The 23,690-nt window shown below is 36.6% G+C and overlaps 2 protein-coding genes across 2 annotated transcripts; one reads left to right on the forward strand and one right to left on the reverse strand.

Moving 5' to 3' along the window:
* Positions 1 to 317: 317 nt before the first annotated feature.
* LOC134741005 (L-threonine 3-dehydrogenase, mitochondrial) lies at positions 318 to 11,178 on the forward strand. Its single transcript, XM_063673724.1, has 4 exons — positions 318 to 530; positions 4,653 to 5,177; positions 5,529 to 5,795; positions 9,505 to 11,178. Exons 1-4 carry the CDS (start codon positions 425 to 427, stop codon positions 9,639 to 9,641), a joined length of 1,035 nt encoding a protein of 344 aa, XP_063529794.1. The 5' UTR covers positions 318 to 424; the 3' UTR covers positions 9,642 to 11,178.
* Positions 11,179 to 11,546: 368 nt separating this feature from the next.
* Positions 11,547 to 23,381, reverse strand: LOC134741024 (transmembrane protein 18). The gene is made up of 4 exons (XM_063673753.1): positions 23,219 to 23,381; positions 22,729 to 22,846; positions 19,350 to 19,498; positions 11,547 to 18,156 (listed from the first exon to the last, which is right to left on the reverse strand). The coding sequence occupies exons 1-4, from the start codon at positions 23,273 to 23,275 to the stop codon at positions 18,037 to 18,039; spliced, it is 444 nt and encodes a 147-aa protein (XP_063529823.1). The 5' UTR covers positions 23,276 to 23,381; the 3' UTR covers positions 11,547 to 18,036.
* Positions 23,382 to 23,690: the final 309 nt, after the last annotated feature.

A 23,690-nucleotide genomic window follows, 5' to 3' on the forward strand; every position in this document is an offset into this window, starting at 1 on the left:
TGACTGATATACCTAATTTAGAACGTTTTTTTTAGCATTTTGTTTAACGCTATCACACTTGGAAAATACGTAGGTAGTAGTAGGAACATCATAACTCGAACATCATCATAGTTATGCAAATAATTTTTTTTGCATAACAACGCACAAATAGCGAAAATTGAAGGTCACACGGAACACAAAAAACATCATCGTGATCACGCCACACCTCCATTCACGTTTGAATTTTCGTCAGTCAAAGCTATAACTATAACTTGATGATTTACAACTCATTTTCCTTTAACTGGCCTGCGTATGCAGTAATGTTTGCGTAGAGGCTCGACCGGCAACCAGTTTTTCCGTTCCTTTAGCACGATCTGACCCAATATTGTCTGAAGCCAGTCGCCGTTCGTCTTACTTAGTGTTTCATCGTGTTTTGTACTGTGGCATGATGTTGCTGAGGAAATTGTGCCGGACTTCTCACGCGATTAATATTTTTAGGACGTACAGTGTAAATGGCGGCAAGCAAACTCCACCTAAAATTTTAATTACCGGTAAGTTGGAGTATACCTACTTATACTTAGGCAGAAACTGTGTATTTTTTATTAGAGAAACAATCATCTTAGCATAAGACCTTGGCAAGTTATGTGGGTTTATCGAGTTTTCTTCGCCAATTTTGGATACAAATAAATTCACCGAGTTGGAAGTTGATAATTGTTATTATTTTATTCAACGAACGTAGAGATTCTTGAGAAAGTGAAATGTATGCCATAACGTTGTTTACCCACAGTACCTACCTACAGTAGGTACAGTACTACAGGACCATAAAGTATATTCGATGAGTCCACCATGTTTTTAGTTTACGTGTTTTACAGAACATATGGTGCTAGTTACCGCACTACTCGCACTAGTCGTGTCAATTTAAAACACTCCCTTGGAAATTTCCTGCTCTTCGCACTTGTATCGTAACGTACTACTTATTGCTAATATCATTTATCAGTTATATGACTGAATGTGTTCGGAGTCGGTCTAGGGTCCTTTCAGTGGGGGATGGAACGACTGCATGTGACCTTTGTCTCAGGCGACGTCGCTTGACTTGACTGTTCCTTGGGTTAAACAGCTGGTTTACCCCTCTTAGGTACCCGTGTTATTTCTGGCTTACGGTAATGTGTTATCAATTCTAACACAATGTAGAGCCAGATTTACAGTTTTCTACTGACTCCTGAATATGAAAATTACCAAATGCTTAAAAGTTAACATTTTCAGAAAACCATTTTTTCGAAGACTAATTTGTCTTTGGGCTTAGTAGGCCATCCTATTTTTTTCAACTGATGGTCTCTTAGTCTAGTCGACAAGTTCCAAATAGTGAAAATAAGAAATATTGCTCCTAAAAATACGTGTAATACCACGAATACCTCATTGAATTCGCAATGATATCACGCAATGGAGCGTTTATTAGCACATAAAAAATTGCAAGTTTAAATTACACAACAATTATAAGTCTTATATAGTTATTTGTGTAACAAGAGAGGAAAGTTGGTTTTTCTTGCGAGTGTTTATTTTGAGTCCCGAGAAAGCGAAAGATTCTATAATTGAATCACGAGCGAAGCGAGTGAATCTAAGGTAGAATCTTGAGCGTAGCGAGAGACTCAAAAACACGAGATGTAAAATAACTTTGCTCTCGTGTTGCACACATAATTTTTCACCTCAGTAGTGAGAACATATTAAAGGTTAAAATGTATTTCGAATTACACAGAATAAACAGAAAAAGTATTATAATATGTACGATACGATAAGATACGATACGAGACGAGACGAGACCGGACCGGACCGGACCGGACCCTACCGGACCGTACCGTACCGTACCATTAAAAAAATGTAATAAAAGTATGAAGTTCATGGCCTTCACTAAATTAAAAAGCTACATTGTTTCACTCCCTGGAGTGAGGAAAGTCACACTTTCCTCACTCCAGGGAGTGACGAAAGTATGCTTGTTCGAGCTGCTGAGGTGAAAAGTATTTTTTTCTACTCGTCGAGTATAATCTGTGTATTACAACTTCACATGCAACACTACAACCTTACTCTTTTCATCGTATGATAGTCTATGGCACTTACGACTTAAGCATAAGAATTTTATCGATACGGTTTAGTCAATTATAAAATTTTTGAAAATAGAACATACATTTCGATAAAATAATTCGATTCAATGCAAATTAGCCTACTTAAACACGCTGCTGCGTCGCATTTGCTTTGTGATTGGTTGGCCAACAAAAACATTTATATTTTTTGTTGTAGTAGAAACAATTGCTTCATAAGTCAGAAACGCGCATGTGACACCCTTCATATAGCAACATCCATACCCTACGAAAACCGCTTAGCGTTGCTTGTTAGTCTCCATAGGCTACGGTGGCCGAAATCGAGAAGGTCTTAAAACTGAATTTTGCAAGGAGCAGGTACCAGGGCCTCATGAGTTACGAGGAGGTGTCGTTGACCAACCCGCCGGGGGCGCCGGGCCCGGCGGCCGGAGCGCGTACGAGTATGAAGGTATCGCGGGCTGCGGCAGCTCGCGTTTCTTAGCTGTATACTTTTGTTTTGTTTATCTATATGATTCTACTAGTTGAAAGTATTATTTTCTTGTCTCGTAGAAAAAGTATTGTATACAATAGTGATATAATCAAGCTTTTCAATCTCGTACCTTAACTTAAGCAACTCAGCAAGCTTCGTTGCTTAAACACGGTACTCGACTGAAAAGCTCTCTATTATATCACGATTGTATAAAATACTATTTCATTTTCAATTATTACAATTAAAAATGAAAAAATACATTTTTTATAAACAAGCTACTATTTTTCTTTAACTTTTATGGCGTGATCTTGTTAAGTATAGTATGTATAGGTATATAAGAAGAGCTCCACGAAGCGAAATATTTTTACATGAATTATTTAAACATTTTTTTTTTAGTTTCCAATGAAGACAAATTGTTCAAGAAAATGTTTTTGGTTAACAATAGCCTAACTTGTTTTAATAAATAACTGATAAGTTTCTAACGGTTAAATTTTGTAATGTATTTTTTTATTTATTTTAAAATTAAATACCTTTTAAAAAATATTGAAAGTCACGTACTCGCTTTTGACGCCGCGCGCACATGCCGAAAATGACGCGCGGAGGGCTACTTTCAGCCTTAAATTAATTGGCGAAAAACAATTTACTTTTTTTTTATTGTTTATAACAGTTGCTTTTTTATGTGCTAGTAAATGCTTCGAATTCATTTTTCTAGACATTATTTTGAAACCAATGAGCCACCTATCACACGACCTTTTAAGGAGCAGGTCTCTAATTTTTCACAAGTTTGATCGAACTTGTCGACTAGAGTACTAGACTATCTACCATGACCATGATAGAGAAGTAATAGACTCGAACGCAGTAGATGTTACGCATTAGTAATATTAGTATAGAATCTAGTTGTTTACTTCATTGCTTCAACAATTAACTCACGTAGACACGACGTAAAGCAAATAAACATGTTTATACTCTTTAGGGGAAATATGTAACGTTTTGTTTGTCCAATTAGTTATAGCCATGCGGTCATTCTACGGTAGTTTGACTTGAAATTACGTCACGTAGTAATATAATAAAAGTAACATACAATTAAAACAGATTTAAACAGGTTAAGAGTCCTTAATATTTAAAATATACAAAAATAAAGTCAATAGACTCAATAATATTAACATAAAATTAAACAAAATGTAAGTCCTTACTGTTTATTATTAGTATAAATAGTAAGGACTTTTATAGGACTAGTATTATAGTAAAATTAGCCGTTAGTTGACTATAATTTATCAACTAAAAGTGGCATACTATTAATAGAAAAAAATTAGGGTTCTTGGGTAAGGTAGGTAACATTTTCCGCGATGATTTTACTTATATAAGTATCTTACCCTAACCTTAAACCCTAATTAGGTAGGAGGTACCGCCTAAGACATCCTATTATATGCCCTATGGTCACAATCAAACATAACATCCCCGAATCTCCTTGATATAACAACACACGTGATCCCGACTATTCCGAATTCCGAGGTAAATTATGATGTCGAATGTACGGTACTTACGCGATGTCCCTAATAATTATATTTTGTAAATAAAATAAAATGTTTTAAGCGAATAAACTGTTCAATAAAACGGTACATTATTCTGCTAAAGAGTAATTAGGTACTTACTACCCGTTACGGACACGGACAGTAGGCAGTTGTTGCATTTTGCATTGCAAATATTTATTAATAATAACAATAATTCCTCACCTTGATATATAGTCTGTTAAAGTAGAAACCATCTTATGGAGCAAACTGTCGCTATCGTATCACGTACAAATCCCAGCTTTAATAGAGTTAAATTCTAAACGTATACTATACATTAATAAAGTAGTGTCCTCAATACAAGGTTTGTCGCCTAGAGACAATATATCTATCGAAAATATGAATCTCTTGTCTCGCCCGCCTCGTTCTACATGTGAACAAACACTTTAGCTCTTGATGCAAGTGACCGTGTTCCATTAAAATATCTTTATACGGTGGTCTGTGCTTTATACCTATAGTCCCTTTCTAATACAGTGTACTTATATCTACGTACCTATATATATAGGGTATCGTCGTTAACATCGGAATTATTTACTTTTGCAGGAGGCCTAGGTCAGCTCGGCGTCGAATGCGCCAAGTATCTACGAGGAAAATACGGCCGAGAAAATGTTATCCTCTCAGACATCATCAAGCCAACGCCGGACGTTGTAAAAGATGGCCCTTACATCTTCGCGGACATCCTCGACTTCAAAGGCCTGCAGAAAATTGTCGTTAACCACAGAGTTGATTGGATGATCCATTTCTCGGCATTACTCAGCGCTATAGGAGAACAAAATGTTCCTCTAGCGGTCCGAGTGAATATAGAGGGAATGCATAATGTTATAGAACTCGCGAAGCAGTATAAACTAAGAATCTTCGTCCCCAGCACGATTGGAGCCTTTGGCCCTGATTCTCCTAGAAATCCTACTCCTAATATAACTGTACAGAGACCTAGAACAATTTATGGCGTGTCGAAAGTGCACGCAGAATTAATAGGAGAATATTATTTTTATAAGTTTGGGTTGGATTTCCGTTGCTTGAGGTTCCCGGGAGTTATCTCTAGTGATCCGCCCGGCGGTGGCACCACCGGTAAGTGAATTTTGATAGAATAGCCAGACCAAACGCCATTTATTAATACTACTTACCTACTGGCTGAGTGATCCAGTCCAGAGTAGATCTCGGCCTTTGCCTCAGACACAGTGAGAACTACACTTTGCCCGATGAGATCTTTTAAGGCCCCATCTCCAAATGGTGATTTGATTGATATGAAGCAATGAATGAAACTCCATTCCACGTGTAAAAAACTCTACCTACTTCTTCAATTGCAGCACTTCTTGAATTGAGTCCTTTCATAATCCCCAATGCCACAACATTAGAAAGCTTGTCTGACGGTTGTAATTGTGGAAATATGTGAGTGAAAATCGATTTATCTTATTCCAGACTACGCTATTGCAATTTTCCACGATCTCATTCGCAAGGGCAACTACGAGTGCTACCTCAAGCCCGACACGCGCCTGCCCATGATGCACGTGCGAGACGCCCTCCGAGCCCTCTCCGAGTTCCTCGAGACTCCCAACGAACTGCTCAACAGGAGGGTCTACAATGTCACCTCCATGAGCTTCACTCCGGAAGAACTGTCTGATAAAATAGCTAAATATGTTCCTGACTTAAAGATCACGTATCGACCTGACAGCAGACAGGATATTGGTAAGAAACCCGAAAATTGTGTCAAATAACGGAGAGCAAAGGTTTGGAATTTGGAAACTCTCTTACACGTTTAGGGGGTGTTAATCAGCAACAATATCTGAGGGCCTACCGCGAACCACGTTCGACGTGTTGACTCTCTCTGTCGCATAAATTCGTACGTGTCTGACAGGGAGGCAACACGTCGAACGTGGTTCGCGGTAGGCCTTCTGATAACATGATGGTAAAGTAAGCCGCGCGTCCGCGCGAAATTGGTTTGGTAAAATCACCTGATGCCACGATAGTATAGAATAGTAAGCATCAAAAGTACCGGACTACGCGTCATAAGTATATGTCCATAAATGTAGAACAATTACACTGTGACCTGTGACAGATACTTTAGACCGCGAGCTGTAGAGATACTTATATATCTTTTTGGAAGTCATTCCAAGATGTCAGATACATTCTCAACCCAGTTTGTGCATATTAGATTATTTATTATTATTATTATTATTATTAATACTTTATTTCAAGCAACATGGCTCATAAAAGCAGTGAAACATTAAAATTGAAAATAAAAAATTAAGAATAAAATTTAAGTTAATTAAAATTAAAATACAAATTCTATTGACCTATGGGACACATGTCAGAAAATATAATTAAGATTTAGAAAAATATAAACATATTATTATTGATTGTATTCTCATTTCAATTTAATTTAATGTCAAAAGTAAAATCATTAACATGTCTCCGATAAATTAATATTACATATATCTTTTTATTATAAATATATCTCTTATTTCGCCCAATTTTGAGACACTGGTGCATGCAATGACAACCAGTGTCTCACAAATGGAGAGTCAAGTCGGTCCGCGACAACCGCTAGTAGGGCGCTGCCACTGGTGCGCACGCGGCAGGCAGCTGACCAAGCCCTCTTGCGCATGGTGGCGTAAAAACAATCCACGCGCGCCTCCGCGAACATACCTGAGGCGCTGCAAAACCGCGGCAGCCGCAGCAGCGCCCTGAAGGCATCATTGTATTGGACACGGAGGGCGTTGTATGCCTTTTGTGTATACTTAACCCACAGGCTGCATGTGTAGAATGATGTGCAAAATGCACGGAACAGTGTGACCTTCACGTTATTCGAGCAGCTGGCAAACCTGCGGGCAATCATATTGGCACGAACTGACAACGCTCTCCGTTCCCTTTCAATATCAGAGTCGTCGATCAAATCATCAGTCAGCACATGTCCCAAGTATTTAAATTTGTGAACGCGCTTCAAAGGTGCTCCGTTGAGATACACAGGAGGAACGCTAGACGGACAATTGGACCCCGCTTTGAAAATCATAATCTCACTTTTTATTGCATTATATTTTAGGCCATGACTGTTGGCAAATTGCTCACAGAGAGTTATGAGTTCTCGAAGGCCCCCCACGGACGCACTCAGCAGCGCCATGTCGTCTGCATAGCTGATATTGTTAAAGCAAACCCCGTCAATGTGACAACCGACATGGCGGCTGCTGAGTACCTCGATAAGCTCATTGATGTAGAGATTAAAAAGTGTCGGCGAACTCAAACCGCCTTGCCTTACGCCGCACTCCAATCTGTACTCATCGGATACGGTGTCCCCCCACTTGACATAGTTGACCTGATTTCCATACCAATATTTAAATATTTGTATAAGCTCTAGGGGTAAATTAATTTTCTCGAGCTTTTCCCATAGCTTGTGGTAGGAAACCAGGTCAAATGCCTTCGACAAATCGAGAAAGCAGGCGTATACGGGCGTCTTTCTGTCGGTATAATATTTGACAGCATGCTTAAGACAGACAATCGCGCTTTCAGTTGAGAGATTGGGTCTAAAACCGAACTGATTATCATGCAGCTTAGCAAAGTGATTAAGATGTTTGTTAAGGAGGCTGTCAAATACTTTAGCAATTACCGTGGCTAATGAGATCGGTCTGTAGTTAGACTTATCCCCAACATCTCCCGTCTTGTCCTTAATTATAGGGACTACAACCGTTCTCATCAGCTCAGAAGGCAGGTACGAATGTCCAACACATAAATTAAACAATGTCGCTAAAATCGTAGGTAAGTGTGAACCGGCATACTGCAGATGCTCAATACTGAGCCCGTCAACTCCAGGAGACTTGCCCCTTGACATAGTTTTAATTATTTTAGCAACGTCCTCAGAAGTAAACTGCAAGACCTGGTTATTATTGACGTGCCCAGCATCGGGCAAGTGGGCAGACTTCCCAAGGGGTGATTGTATGGCAAAGTGAGACTTAAAAATATTTGCTATACCCTTGCAGTCACTGACACCGTCTACGCTCGCTGGCCGGCCAGATTTTCCATTTAACTTGGCCGTGTTCTTCCAAAAGCCTCGGAAGTCATTATTAGAATGCAATTCGGCAAGACGGTCCATTTTAATCTGGTTACTATGGCTCTGACACCACTTTAACCTTGACTTAAACAAACGCCTTGATTTTGCCATATCGTCGTAGATTCGACCACAGGTCGGTTTACCATACCAAAGCCACACTTGAAATCTAGCCCTAGCCTCTCTATGAGCCTGACTGACGTGCTTGTTCCATCCTATCATGTGATTTGCCCGTTTTTTGCGCCCATTACGCCCACCTTCACGACTCAAAACTGCAGAATCCCTTAAAGCGGCTACCACTTGTCCAAATAAATCGTCAATTACATTTCTATGACAGATATCGTTACAAGATGTACCCATACAACATAGTACGTTTAGTGCGTCAATCGACTTTAACTTTTTCTGACATTCCACAGTGTACTTCTCAATTTCAAGGCAATTACGTTCCCCCCATAATACCTTATCTACTGATAAAAATGTGTTCATAACCTTATGTCTAATTAAGTTGACGTCACATTCCATCAATAGTGGGAAATGATCTGACCCTAATATCTCATAATTCACATATACTCTATTCACGGTATCTAGGGCCGAGTTAGTTACAAGACAGTGGTCTAACCACCGTGTGGTCCCATGCGCTTCACTTAAAAAGGTAAATGTATCTGACCCTAAACCTAACCTTATTATGTCCACACAGTTCCAATTATGCTCCATACAGAAGCTATCTAGTTCATAGTAGAACGGTTCGTAAGGATGAGCGTTGAAGTCCCCTAATATAAAAACTGCCTCCGCGTTGCAACTGTCTATAATAGCGCTTACCGCTCCGAGGCAATCCGCGAACTCTGGGAGATTACACACTGCATCCGTAGGCATATACACACTGAATACAAGAATAGAGCGATCACTCACAACGATTCTGATAGCACAATTTATGAATACTTATTTTGCATATTAGGAACCTACTGTATACAATAATGTGGCCTTACTAAACCGTCGAAGGCTAGCAACCGGAAAGTAGGCTAACTTATGCTGATAGGGTTGCAGCGTGAAATTCTAGATAAGTAAACAGCTGTTTATGCTCGCTAGTATACGGTAAAAATCTACCTAACTGCCTAACAACCATCGTAAATGCCTACGCGTACGCGAGATAGTTCGAGAAACGCCAAGTTTAAGTAGTTCACTCATGTGTTCTCCGTGAAACAAGGTTAATAATCTGAAATAAGTAATGTCCTTAGCTTATTTTCCGCTACGTTTGTAGCACAAACGGCCAAGAGCAATAAATACTTACTTTCTCGCTCAAGCAATAAAGTGGCCGGTTTAAGCGCATATTTCTAACTAATATGTTTTACGTTTCAGCGGACTCCTGGCCCCAAGTATTCGACGACAGCGAGGCGCGCCGCGACTGGAACTGGAAGCCAGAGGTGGACCTCGACAACTTGGTAGCGCTCATGATGAAGGAGGTCAAAGAGAAGATTGCAGCTAACGGTTTATGAGCTGACGTTCAGTTTAGACCTATTAGTTATTCCAAAGACTATGTAACTCCGTATTAGATAGATACAGTCTAAGGAAAAAAGTGCCTCGAAAATCAAGAAAATTTGATTCGCGAACAGATGGCGCCAATACGTTTTACCACCTTTGGCCTACTCTCGAATAGATGCCGTTGACGGTTTCATTTGTTAATTTAACAATTTGAACGCATATCAGTAAAAGAAAATGGGTCAACATCATATAAAAATAATTAATGCAAATAAAAAATATCATTTATCCATATATAAATACATTTTTTGATATTATTATTTTTAGTTTTAACCGTGTGTCGATAGATGGCAGTGAATTTACTGTGGCTACAAAATTTACTATGACAGTACCGCTCTATCCTATTATATCCTCTTTTATTCTTAGGGAGGGCCGATTGTGCCAAACCATCTGCAATCGTATTTATTTTCGATTAGCATCATGCTGCTGAAACGGTTACCAGGCAATAAACTCGTTAACGCCTATTAGTTATTCTGTGTTAACGCATCTGTAGCTACTATCATTTTCAGACCCGTTAAATAGACTCCAAGAATCGGATATGTTTTTGTCCACCAATAGGGGATCGGACTGGTACTTAGAGGATATAAGCAACGGAGACGCCTTGTCTGCAAGTTGCTGTACAAGTCTGCCAATTTTTGCGGGGGAGGGGAACGTCAAATGTATACATATAGTCAAAAACGTTTGAAAACGTTTGAACGTTTGAGCTCATTGTGTATGACCATTGGCAGACTATTTTCGACAGAGGGGAACGCCTGTTAATGGCTACTCCGTTTGGTTATATCCTCTAAGGACTGCATGGTAGGTCAAACTGGTTATTTTTTAGAAATGCCAAACAATTTGTCAGCTTGTATAATCTGCGTATGACGTGACTGGAGTTCATAAAGTACCAGCAGCCAAACTTACTTTACATTTAACTAAAACAGCTGAAACAAACTACATTTTGTTTACTTACATGAAGACCTGTAAACGTTACCCACTTTTTGCAAAAAAATAATTGTTTATATATTTGTCTGTAAAGAGTCGATCATAGTAACTGATAATTGATTCACACTGATTTAACTTTTACGATTTTTACTCATTATTACGCCGTCCTCGAAACGTCGGAGGTAAATTTAAAACTAATTTTATGCGATTAAGTCCCGTCGTTGTGAATAATAATGATAATTGATTGTTTGCATTATTTGCAATGTTTTTTAGTTATGCCCACTTGATGTAGAATAATTTTCTTTGATTATAGTCCGCTTCCCTAATAAATTAGCTTAACTCTAGAAAATTTGAATTAGGACAATTATTATTACTTATTCATAATAGTACTAAAATTTTAGATAGTAAATTCATAATTGACAGCCGTCAATTTTCATATTTGTAGATTAAAGACTAAAGTGTTCAAACCCTGTGCTCAACTGCGATTTTCACATTTTATAATTATAATTATTAAATTGGTCGTGGTATTATCTAAGTCAGTTATTACTTATATAAATGCCGTTTAATTTATTGACAGTTGTTTCTTTGTCTTATAAAAATACCTAACAGCAGTTCCTTATGCTAGGATTAAGATTCGGTTTTGTTATCTATTTTAACGTAGGTATCTATATCTTTAACGCACAATTTTAATCGTAGTAGGTGTCTGTTTTTTTATTCCGTAGACTAAAAGGACGTTTCATGTGTAAGACATGACATTTCTTAGTATCACATGAAATGTCATTTTTGTCTACGGAATAAAAAAACAGAAGTTGATCAATTTTGAATACACATGCTGATAGTGCTGATATCATCAAATACCTAAATTAGTCCTAGTTTACCTATGTTAAGGATATTTTATTTAGATAGGTAAAAATTGCCTGAATAAAAACACTTGAATATGTAATCCATGACTTTATTGAAAAGCATACATAAAACAAATTAAGTAAAAATCCTTTACCTTAAGCATAGTGGATTTTGAAACTAATATTTTATTAATAAGCTGGTTAAAGCATTATCTGGTGAATGAAATATGTATACTTAAATAAAAAATAAATGACTCCAATCTGCCTGCCAAACAAAAATGTGTTTGATACCTATCATTGCCGACTCTTAGCAATACGATGAATCACTTATATCGACTTCAGTTACCCGTGAACAAGATGCATGTAACTGCGTCGAAATATCGGGAGCTCGAAAACAATACAAAAGATAATCACGGTTCATATAAGTCTAGTGAAACTAACCGTGAATCATTCAAAACTGTTAAAGGGCATTTCCTGGGCGCTCATCACCAAAATATCACCTACAATACCTACATCCTTGGGCGCCCCCTTAGAGGATAAAATCAAACGGAGTAGCCATTAATAGACCGCTGGCCATTCGCCTCCCGGGCGAAAACTCGTATATTGGTTAACAGCTATGTATGATAAACCCTAGTGAACGTCAGCTGCCGCTCCGTTGGTGGAATGGCAGCAAATAAAGTCTATAAAAAAATTAGTCATCGTCTCCCGCTTGATACTTTGTCAGATGATAGTTTAGATGTTATTGTGAATAAACAAAATCGTCAGCCGATTGTATCGCTGTGGAAAGACCGTCAGCTGGTTACATGAACATGTAAAAAAGAAAATTCTTTTCAGTGATCGGCGTCATCGCCTCCCGTTTGATACTTTGTCAGATGGTAGTTTAGATGCTATTGTTAATAAAACAAATCGTCAGCCGGTTGTATCGCGCTGGAAAGACCGTGTTACGCGTTTCGGTGGCTGCCATTCCTCAACCCATCAACGGAGCGGCAGCTGACGTTCACGAGGGTTCATCATACATAGCCGTTAACCGCTATACGAGTTTTCGCCCGGTAGGCGATGACTGACGAAATTTGCGCCTGGCTCGCGTAGTCGCGGTCCATAACAGGCGTTCCCTTCTGTCGAAAATAGGCGGCTAATGGTCATACACAATGTATGGACTGATGACGTTTATCTAACACGGCTATTTTTACGTTACGTATACATTTGACGTGCCCCTCCCCCGCAAAAATCGGCACTGTTTTATACAGAAAATTATGGCGTCTCCGTTTGGTTATATCTTCCAAGGGGGAACCCAAGTTCATTATAGGTAAATAGATGCATTGGCATGGCACGACAACATTGGCGAGATCTCAGTCTCATACTGTCTAAGATGTGGAAAATGCGTGATATAGACCGCGGGCCAGGAAAATATTTCCATGACCAATCGCCTCCCGGGCGAAAACTCGTAGAGTGTTTAACGGCTATGTATGATGAACCATCGTGAACGTCAGCTGCCGCTCCGTTGGTAGGTTGAGGAATGGCAGCAAATAAAGTCTATAAAAAAGTTTAGTCATCGCCTCCCGCCGCTTGATACTTTGTCAGATGATAGTTTAGATGCTATTGTGAACAAACAAAATCGTCAGCCGATTGTATCGCTGTGGAAAGACCGTCAGCTGGTCACATGAACATGTAAAAAAAAAAATATTTTCAGTCATCGGCGTCATAGCCTCCCGTTTGATACTTTGTCAGATGATAGTTTAGATGCTATTGTTAATAAAACAAATCGTCAGCCGGTTGTATCGCGGTGGAAAAACCGTGTTACGCGTTTCGGTGGCTGCCATTCCTCAACCCACCAACAGAGCGGCAGCTGACGTTCACGAGGGTTCATCATACATAGCCTTTAACCGCAATACGAGTTTTCGCCCGGGAGGCGATGACTGACAAAATTTGCGCCTGGCTCGCGGTCTAACTAAAAGCGTGGCAAAACATATACCATCGACAACAATCATGTGAAATGTGTAGGTACACCTACCACATGTAAGCTTGGCAAACAGATTTCTACAAATTAAAATCAATAATAATCATTCTTTCAATTACCTCTAGTCTAGTTTAAACATGTAGCGATTTGTAATTAAAAAAAAGACATATATATACATCGTCGTTGTAAATCATTCATTTCTGTATTGTGACACTACTTTAGAGAGAAAGTAGGATAACGCTTAGGTGCGGGGAGGTCTTTGGACCAATTAAATTGCCTCTACAGTGATATTTATAATTAGCTACAGTAAATTTACGGCAACAAAATACTTTTGAAGGTGCTGATAGACTTGACTTAAGCATTCACTTGTGTTGTGATGAGCATTTTCGCAAACAGAAGAATTTACTAGCGTTCGTCGAACAATTCGGCGAAACTGCGAATGCTCGATGTTCTGCTCGAATGAATGCTCAAGTCTATTTAGCACTTTAAGAGTCAAAGTGACTTTTATTGTCATGGGTAAACCAATAGGGATGATGATGACACATGTTGAATTTTATATCAAAATCTAGTAACATAGATAGCAAATGAGCAATTTATCACAATAATGTAGATATTAAAATAATATATGGAAATAATACAAAAATACAGGACTTGAAAGTTTCAAAATTTAAGTAATTTTTCAACTTCAAAAAAAGGAAAAAAGTTAAGGGTACCATTCGATTCCTTACATTTTATCCAAAAAAATATTGTACAGCAAGTATATACATAAACGCAATATTTCATCGACAAAAACGCAATTTTCTTATTTTGTCCATACATTCAAAATGATGACGTCACGTTCACTTATCGTTTTGTTAGAAGCGTTTCGCGAGTGAAGTACGACTGTCGGGCTTTGACTATCATTTCTGACTTTTGTATTGCTTTAATGCAATGGGTCCCATAGATATTTGATCCTAAAAATAAACCTGATCGATTGATACAATTAATAAAAAATTGTCATCTAGCCTATTGTATTTTTACGAAAAATATCTGTTTTATTTATGTACTTGTAGTTTTTCTTTTTAATTCTGAATACCACTTTAAGTCATCATTATATAATAATGATCATGATTATATAATGATCGTGTCAAATGCCTGTAGATGATATAATAAAGCCTGTAACAATTATGTTATGAATCACACACATCTCAGTCTTGATATTTACTCATAACTGCTAAATACTATTAGAAATGAAATCATTTACACAAGGCTCTGATAATCGACATAGCAGAAAGAAAGTAGATAATTTACAAAGGAAGTTGAGTCATTGAGTCCTAGTTAAACTTCGTATTTTATTTACACACCAAATTGTAATACTTTATCCATACATAATACAGAACGCATCAGCTTGGATTTACAAACGCCGAAATTGAGTTACTGCCTAAGCTGTAGATGAGTGTGGATGTAATGGGCCAATTAAACTATTTTCAAACTTTCAAAGAAATATAAACTCTATGAATGAATGATCTTATTAAAGGTTAGTTCTATGACGCGAATATATACCTACATATTTATATTTTTTATATGGACTAAATACGTACAGCACATGCTATTATCTAAATATCGTATGGACGTAATCAATAATTGAATGTTTGAGTCTATATTTATTAGACGTGTATAAAATTGATTAGTCTTGAAATCAAAGCGAAGGTAGAGTTATCTTATAATTTTGATATCACTATTTTAGATACTTTATCTGACCTTCCAAAATACTTGTTCCAAGCAAAATAAACAATTAAAACGAGATCCAATTGACAGTAATGAAATAGAATACATAAATTCTTATTTTTAAATAATAATACCATAATAAGAATGGACAAAATAGATAACATTGAAAAAAAAAAAAAACCAGTTATCGTCTATTATATACATATAGGCACAAATTGTTATATTGTCCACATTCAAATAACATATCCGCCAGTGATGATTGTAAAAATTACTGCATTTCAATATAAAAGAAATCTATCTTCATAATGGCAAAACCCATGATCTTTCAATCATCATTCTTTCAGCCATCGTCCAATGACGGAGGCACCATTATATTAAATAAATAATTGATTATGTTTTATTAGATAAAAAACACATCTTATTTTTTCCAAGGAATATTTCCGAAATGTTATATCGATTCGATATACTTCAATCTTTCGCAAGTTTCACTAGATAATTTATCACAAACTTAAGTATATAAATAAACAGCCATTCATAAGTCATAAATCATAAGTAATTTATTTGCGAAAGAAAGGGTACCTATACATAGGAAGTTACAGTTCACAGTAAGTGAGCCAAGCTACCTTGTCACACAGTGACATTGTGAACGTTTATTAATTTTATTATGTTTTTCATGTATCAAAATAAAGCATTTCTCATAATGTCAAAATTACATTTCATATTGAGTCTAGTCCTCTTTTATTTTGGTTTTAAAATAAAGACAACTGCATCGATTTACTTAAACCTAAAATTGTCAAAAAAATATATATACAACACAACAGTTAGTAATATAACAATTTGGACATAGAGTCTTAAATAATAATTCTGTAAAAAACATTCACAATAACAAATTAAAAAAAACTATTCTAGCGACTTTATGTACTAAAAATTAAATTTATTTTACCTTTTCTAATCGTATATTTCCATACAAAACCTACAAATACATGGCAACAGTTTAGGTTTCATATTCGTTTACATGCGTGCTAAAACAACGGCAAACTTACATTAATGCGGTAGAGTAAAACACTCATAAAATGCATGAGCATCCACAAGTATTTTCAACCCGAATCCTAAATACAGAGAAAATCCGCCCGACCCAGGTTCAGGTCCAGATAATACCCTATTGAAGAGAGTACTAGTAGCAGCGTACCTACATTTTATGATTGGTTTAACTTTATGCTATGATTGTATGTAACTTGCCGATGCAGAGCAAGCATGGGAGCGCACAAAAAATATAACAAAGCGATTTAACATCCAGATATTTTAATTTGTATTTTTATATAAGAACGCCCTAACTACTGTTACGTTACTGTTTGTCTACTGACAACTGGCAACAACGTCATGACTTAAGGAAAATAAAAATACAGTTTTATATCTTAAGTACAAGAAAATGCAAGAAACACGTAGGAAAAAATGCAGTAGGAATACTAGGATTACAAGTGCTCCCAACAACACATCATGAAAATTTAATGCTGGGCTAATATTATTCACTCTCTTATTAAAACCTTATAAATAAAGCTAGAAATAAGTGCAGCTAACGAAGTAATTTTACATCTCTGTCTTAAAAACAAACAGAAAATCTTATACTTATTATAAAACAGAAATTCTTTAAGTAAGTGGACACGGACAGTCTTAGTCGATTCATTAATTAGATATTTGGTGCACGTACATCATGTAAAGGCGGGATTCCACCAGTGTGCTGCACGAGCAAATTCAGTACAAAAATGCTTGTGCCGCACAGTGCCGCACACTAGTGGAATCCCGCCTTCAGTCATCACGTCAGATTCACTTTATTTTCGTATCGTTCATTATCTTTTCATGTATACTGAATACTAAAGAAGAGACGCGTTCCATATAAAACTGTCAATGTCACTGTGTGAGCTTGACCGGCATCATGGGCGGGATATAATTGTGCGAGTGCAATAGAGATGTCAACAGGCGGGTCAATGTACGAAAATCTATATGAAAAGATAATAATCTATATGATGATTCTCTTTAGGCGATACCCATCTTGTCAATTTTGTGGTTTTTATCTACAATCAAACATTTGAAATGACAGCTTATGGCATGGTACGTGTACTAAATCCTTTTTTTTAGTTGAATGGTGCCACTGAATTGATTGTTAATCTATGTATAGTAAAAACTAAATGTGATGAAAGTTAATTACGAGTATATAGTAGATATATGATCATAAATAAATTTTAGGTCAAACCGGGCCGTAGATATTAATTTGTCTATATTCCGTGAAGTAGGTAGACAGTTAATAAAAAGATGAAAATAATTTATAGCAAAAGCTGGATAGAGCACGTACTTATTTATGCAAGTCGTGTATATTAATATGTAGAGTCGAAATGCGAAATGTCAATACATTGTTAAGTAAAAAATGCTCTGAAAAAACTGATTTAAACAGAATGCCTGCGCCAATATTTATAATAATAACATTTCTTATCCAAAATTGATCACATTTCTTACACCAAATTTAATTAGTGATAATGGCAAAAACATTTATACTCTTTTACGCCAAATGATATCATTGGTAACCTGATCGAATATTATATTCAATCTTATACAACATCAAAATCAAAAGTATTCGGGGCTTTAGGCCGATTTTTAAAGGTAACGTGCTGCGACTGTTTGTAGTAGATACTCGATCAAGATTACTAAAGATATCATACTTTGTTTTCTTACGATCACTGCAAAAATGCCGATATTCTATCTACTGCAAAAACTAAATACTGTAATCATTTCCAGAGTTGTTTTTTAAGTTTTTTTTTCAATATTCTAACAACAAATGTGGTGCCGTGACCAGGATATCCTCTCTGTAGTTTTTGCTTGATAAAATATCTGCTATTTAGTGTCCTACCGGTACCTGTATGTTATCATTTAGTCTGACTTAATGTGTTTCTGTTGCTCTCTGTTGATGTTGAGCTCTTTCAGCCGCTGCCGTAACTGTGCCTTCTTGATGTTGGTCATTATCTGCGTGGATTGGTACAGCCATGAGCCCTGAAAAAAACGTTTCATACGTTAATTGACGAATTTAAGAATTAGGTACGTCACAAGTTAAGGAGGAGGGAGAGACATGTCAGTACATTGTATTTATAATAATAACTGTCAAATATCACACAACACTTAACAGTGTGGCAAGTTGCGACAAGGGTGCAGGGGGGGGGGGAGGGGCGTGTGTATTTGTGTAAATGGTTGTTTAAAACGAACACAAAATATTTAATACCTAATTAAACAAGATTAAATAAATGAATAAGTGAAATCTAACCATTTATAACTATATTAGATTATGTTAAGATTATCGCATTGATTAAGGAAGTACTTAGTTTGTATGTTACGATATGTATATGCGTGCCAAATGCCGTTGACATTTGCGAAAAAATAGAAAGGATAATGTCGTTTCCTACAGCAGGCTACTGTACTTGTCTATAAAAAAAGCCGGACAAGTCCGAGTCGGACTCGCCCACCGAGGGTTCCGTACTTTTTAGTATTTGTTGTTATAGCAGCAACAGAAATACATCATCTGTGAAAATTTCAACTGTTTCAATTTCAACTAGCTATCACGGTTCATGAGATACAGCCTGGTTACAGAAAGACGGGCAGACCGTTTTTACACTTTGGGCACGGAACCCTAAAAAGTATTTGATAAGTAATAATTTCATAGCCGCCATAAAACGAAACTTATGAAATATGTCCAAAAAAAAAGTGTAGGTACGCGTATTATTTTTATTTATTATTTAACAGTTCATAAAAAGTACCTAAGTAAAGATCATAGGGTTTGACTTTTTAAGAAAATTAATTTGCACTTCATATATGTAACGTAACTAACTAATCAACAAGTGGCACATCATTCGATAAGAATATAAAACAGCTTATAGGTTTCTAAAAAAGTATTTGAAGTTAATATTTTTGAATATAATCATTCCGAAAGTCCCAAAACACTCGGTCATAAAAATAATTGCGAAACTTTTTTGGTTACGGAAACCTTTTGGAATGCGAAATATTTGATGAAGGCTCAAATAAAAATAATTGTATATGTGTATTGTGAATTCTTTATTCACCACCAGACATAGAAAACCTGGTTTTTGATTTTTTTCTTTTTATTACGAGTATTCTCGCGGAGCCCTAGGGCTCCGCGGAGCACACTTTGAGAATGGCTGACGTAGATGATGGTCTGGGGTTTGTCTACTCACCACCATAATCATGCAATTCAGCAATATCGGGATGGAGAACACCACTGATATGAACAGTCCTTTGCTGTCAAAATACTGTTGTCTGGAGAACAGGGCCCAATTCCTTGCTGCCACCTCGTTTATACTCTCCGAGAAATACACGAGAAGTACTGAAAAAGAAAAGAGTGACAGGTACAATTCAAGACATATTGAATCCTTAACACATTGAGTGCCGGGAACCCCCGTTCGGCAGGTTCTCTGTTCGCTTTCCTCTACAAAGCGGGAAAACGCGGGGATCGGCTACGAGCGTAGCGCTCAAAAACGTTGGCAGTAAATGCGTTAAACTACTTATAGTTAAGAAAAATCTAAAATCGTTACTGCCTCTCCACCCCTCTTGCATATTCGAGCGATAGAAATAGGCCAATCAAATTAGATTTTTTCGAAGTATCAACTATCAATTTCCAGCAAGCTGCATGGAAATCGTTTTAAGTAATACCTTCATTTGTGACGTTTTCAACCAAAAGGTACGACATTGTCGCTTGTCGATAAGGTTGATTTCAAATTAAAGTTACATGGAAATAGTGCCTTATTGACAACCGGCAATAAGTACCCTTTTGATTGAGAATGGCACATTTAGTCCTAAATGCGTGTAATCCGAGTTTGCGCAATCCCAGGTGTGCATATTTGAAGTTTTAAATGCTCATTCGACCGTCGACACAGAATTTTGGTTGGAATTATATTTTCCGTCGAACGTACCGTTTTCGAGCTACAAGCAAAATACTGAAGAAAGAGCAAACATTTCGCTCCCAAAAGTTATGTACATTCGGATTACGCAAACTACGATTACACGCATTCACAGGACCAAATTAAGGTATTAAAACTTTAAAACGAGTTCCAGCTAACTGGAAATGCTTTTGATGGATCTAAATTGATTGGCCTAAAAGGCAGATAAGGTTTTTCGATTTTGGCGGTAGGCCCTCTGAGATTGGACTTGGAAAACTTAGAAGTAATGCAGTTAGTTTCGACAAAAATAAACTGATAAAAAGATACTCTCAAATGCTTTTTTATTTAAATTCGCCAGACTCCCCATGCTGGCGTTTTTTGTGTTAATATCATTGAAGTTCCTTACGTATAAACATATTCAACATTCGTTTTGAGATACGAACATAAGATACCATTTCAATACCATACCTACAAGGCTTTCACTAAGTGGCCTGTGTCCTTGACGGCCTACGGTAACCGACAACACTACAACAGATAAGTAATTACTAGACATTTCATTAGTGTGAAATGTGGGAAAACAATGGTTATTTTTTAAAATGCCTTATTTATTGTACTTGGGATTGGGACACACCGATCGAAACGAAAACCCGTGCAATCATGAATATCCCAACGATGAATCGCCATTGTATGGCTCTTTGCGACCAACGATTTGATTTTTGTCTCATTCTTGACACAGGCGCCGCACGCGTATCCCTCAATCGCGCATCGATCGTAACGGCCAATTGCTCCGTGTATGAGCGCTGCATCTGGCTGCCTGGCTGGCAATTTTGAAGCGTCTGATCATGATTCTCGTCAGATTGATCGAAGCCATTAATGGGACCATGAGTGAACCTCTTAAGGTGTCGTGTGTACGAATTTCCTTAGTGGATCGATTAACCCTTCCAATCTTTATCAGAGTAGACAATTAAATGTGGCTTTCTATCAGAGAAGGTTCCGTATAATAAAAACCTTTATAATAAAGACCTTTCTATCAGAATTTCTGTTGGAAACTCAGATAAAAATGGCCTTATTGCACTTGAAGCGTAAGGACCCTTCTGTGTGGAAAGCCACAAACGGATTCTATGGTTGTCACCTTTTAATTTTTTATAGTTTGTGTTTACAATATTATTTACTAAATATTAGGCACCCCATACATCTGTCGCTGCCTTATAATATTTGCAGGTTTATCATTCTTTTCATATGTGTGTGGTGGTCAAAAATGTGTGTGGTGGTCAAAAGTGGTGTATAGAGCAGAAAAAATCGTTTTCTTAAAAACGCAATAGATGACTAAATATTTGGGCAGGATCCTTATCTTACACAGACAGGTCAATAATGTCAAAATTAATTAAAATAAGGTTCCCCACTTCACCAAAATAGCAAGGATGAAAACCCTAAAACATTGTTACATCTCCTGTAGTTATTTTAAAACCATGTATCCTTTCCCAAACGTTGTTACTTTTACCTTAAGTAATGGATTTGCAATTTAAATGCCCATAACTAGTTTATTATGCAAGCCGTCATTTAAAATACAGCTCATTATTCAGCCAATGACACGCAGTATTACCCAAGACCTTGTAGAAAATAATAACATAGTACCTACATGTAACAACTTGATAACATGTAATTATTAAGTTAAGAGTAGTGAGGTCAAAATTACATGTATGGAATTGCCAATTTCTGCAGTAACCGGCAAAGAATTAAATCTCCTAACAGACATAAAAAATTTAGATGTGGTTACCACAAGCATTTGGCTTTTATTTTTAGAGGTGGGTATTTGTGTGTCATTAACTTTTGTTTTTATTTGTGAGTTTTCAAAAATCATAAGTAACATTTGGACACCTTAAAAATTCCAAATATAACTTTCCTTCTTGGTTGGCCTCTTAGAAGTTTATTAACACTTCATTTAGGGAAAAGGATCCAATCCATAAAAAACTGTCAATAGAATTTGAACTTTCTGTCAAAACGAAAAGTCATTGATTTAAATGGCAAATTTTAGAGGATGGATCCTTTTCCCTAAATGGCATCCTTTTTATCCTATAAAGAACCAGAATTGTTGTCATATCTTTTTTCCTTTATAAAAAAATGCTTTTCTTGTTTAGAGAATTGGTAGATAAAAAATTATCATAAATTAAAAAGATAAGGCAGGCCTTTTATGATCATTTTCTTATAGCAACCTATACCAATCCGTTTAAAAATCGATCCTCTATGTTGGTATACACAATTAAATTTGTTATCTTAACAGCACAAGTAGCACAATGCTTCATGAATTCAACTTTGTAAACAGTTACAAGAAACCTTTTGATAATAATTAACAACCAGTTATTGTAAATGTACTCAAGAAAGCCTGACAGTTAACATATATTGTAATTTACAATAGTAGCTATTGAGATAATATATTGCATTTGCAGAAGTACAATCAATCTGTTTTATTATGACGTTTTTAATCTCTGTCTGTTTAAGATAAGAATCCTGACCAATATTTTAATCATCTTTTGAAGAAAAAAAAAATATTTCTGCTCAGCACAACCAAGATTTGAACACGCGATTTTTGACCACAACCCACAATACATTAGTGGCTGTACTGTAAGTTTCTAACTTATAATGTCAAAGGTACATGAGAAAAGGAAAATTAACTTACATAATGTTATAAACAGCATAACTTGAAAGTTCCCATAATTTCTTGTAGAGAAGCACATAAATGTTACCAGAATGTGAAATGATAGTAAAGCTATCAGCCACGGATCACGCCATTCAATCTGAAAGAATAATATGTAGTACTTAGTATTGAATCTATGCAGACATGCCTATATTGGTTGTTCAGTTATACATGTGTATAATTATAATTCACAAATGCCTATACTTTAATCTTAAAATTGAATGACAGTATATTACCAGTAGTATTGCGTATAAATATATGTCGGTTTCGGTTCAATACCTATCTGCCTAAAAGTCTGTCTTAAACTGTCTATGTTCCTAATCCAGCCTAAATTCCTAAGCACTAATATTTTTTTGGACAAGTTTCAGGGTGTTTACGCCTCCCAACACCTACGCAGAATCTTTATAATCAGAATTACAGCAGAAAGAGGTAAAAAAATAGATGTATTGGGGTATCAAGGTCTAATACTTACACTGCGGATATATGAAACGAAATCAGATATTTCATTCACTTCAATAAAACCTTCCATAACTGGAAAAGTAGATTATTCTTCTTACTAATTAAAACTACTTTTGTACACCAATTTTAGCCACACAACAAAATAAAATAAAATAGCTATATCTATATGAATTATAGAATTGTAATATTTATAATGACATTTGAATCCACAGATAAACACAAAAAAAAACTAATGTTAAGGGTGTGCTCGTAATTAGGTAATGATCATAACAAAATAACGAGCAAATTTGTCTCCGCAACTATAGTTGGTAAAGCAAATCTTCCAGTAGAAAAAAACGCGAAATTATTTTCCATACTACTCGTTGATTAGCGAACTAGACTCCACACTCACGGACCTCACGGTCGCAGCTTCGCGCCGTGATTCGCGAGTGCGGAGGACCTTTTAGGGACATCCCTTTGCGCCTACATTTTTAAATTTGCCGCCT

This window comes from Cydia strobilella, chromosome 4, assembly GCF_947568885.1.
Source record: "Cydia strobilella chromosome 4, ilCydStro3.1, whole genome shotgun sequence".
Classification (NCBI taxonomy): Eukaryota; Metazoa; Arthropoda; class Insecta; order Lepidoptera; family Tortricidae; genus Cydia; species Cydia strobilella.

Coding starts and splice junctions, on each gene's coding strand:
- LOC134741005 (XM_063673724.1), top strand. CDS start 425: ATGATGTTGCTGAGGAAATTGTGCCGGACTTCTCACGCGATTAATATT. Junction 5,178..5,528: donor GCCCGGCGGTGGCACCACCG/GTAAGTGAATTT, acceptor ATCTTATTCCAG/ACTACGCTATTGCAATTTTC. Junction 5,796..9,504: donor TGACAGCAGACAGGATATTG/GTAAGAAACCCG, acceptor TTTACGTTTCAG/CGGACTCCTGGCCCCAAGTA.
- LOC134741024 (XM_063673753.1), bottom strand. CDS start 23,275: ATGGAAGGTTTTATTGAAGTGAATGAAATATCTGATTTCGTTTCATAT. Junction 22,847..23,218: donor TCGTTTCATATATCCGCAGT/GTAAGTATTAGA, acceptor TTATTCTTTCAG/ATTGAATGGCGTGATCCGTG. Junction 18,157..19,349: donor TGAATTGCATGATTATGGTG/GTGAGTAGACAA, acceptor CGTTTTTTTCAG/GGCTCATGGCTGTACCAATC.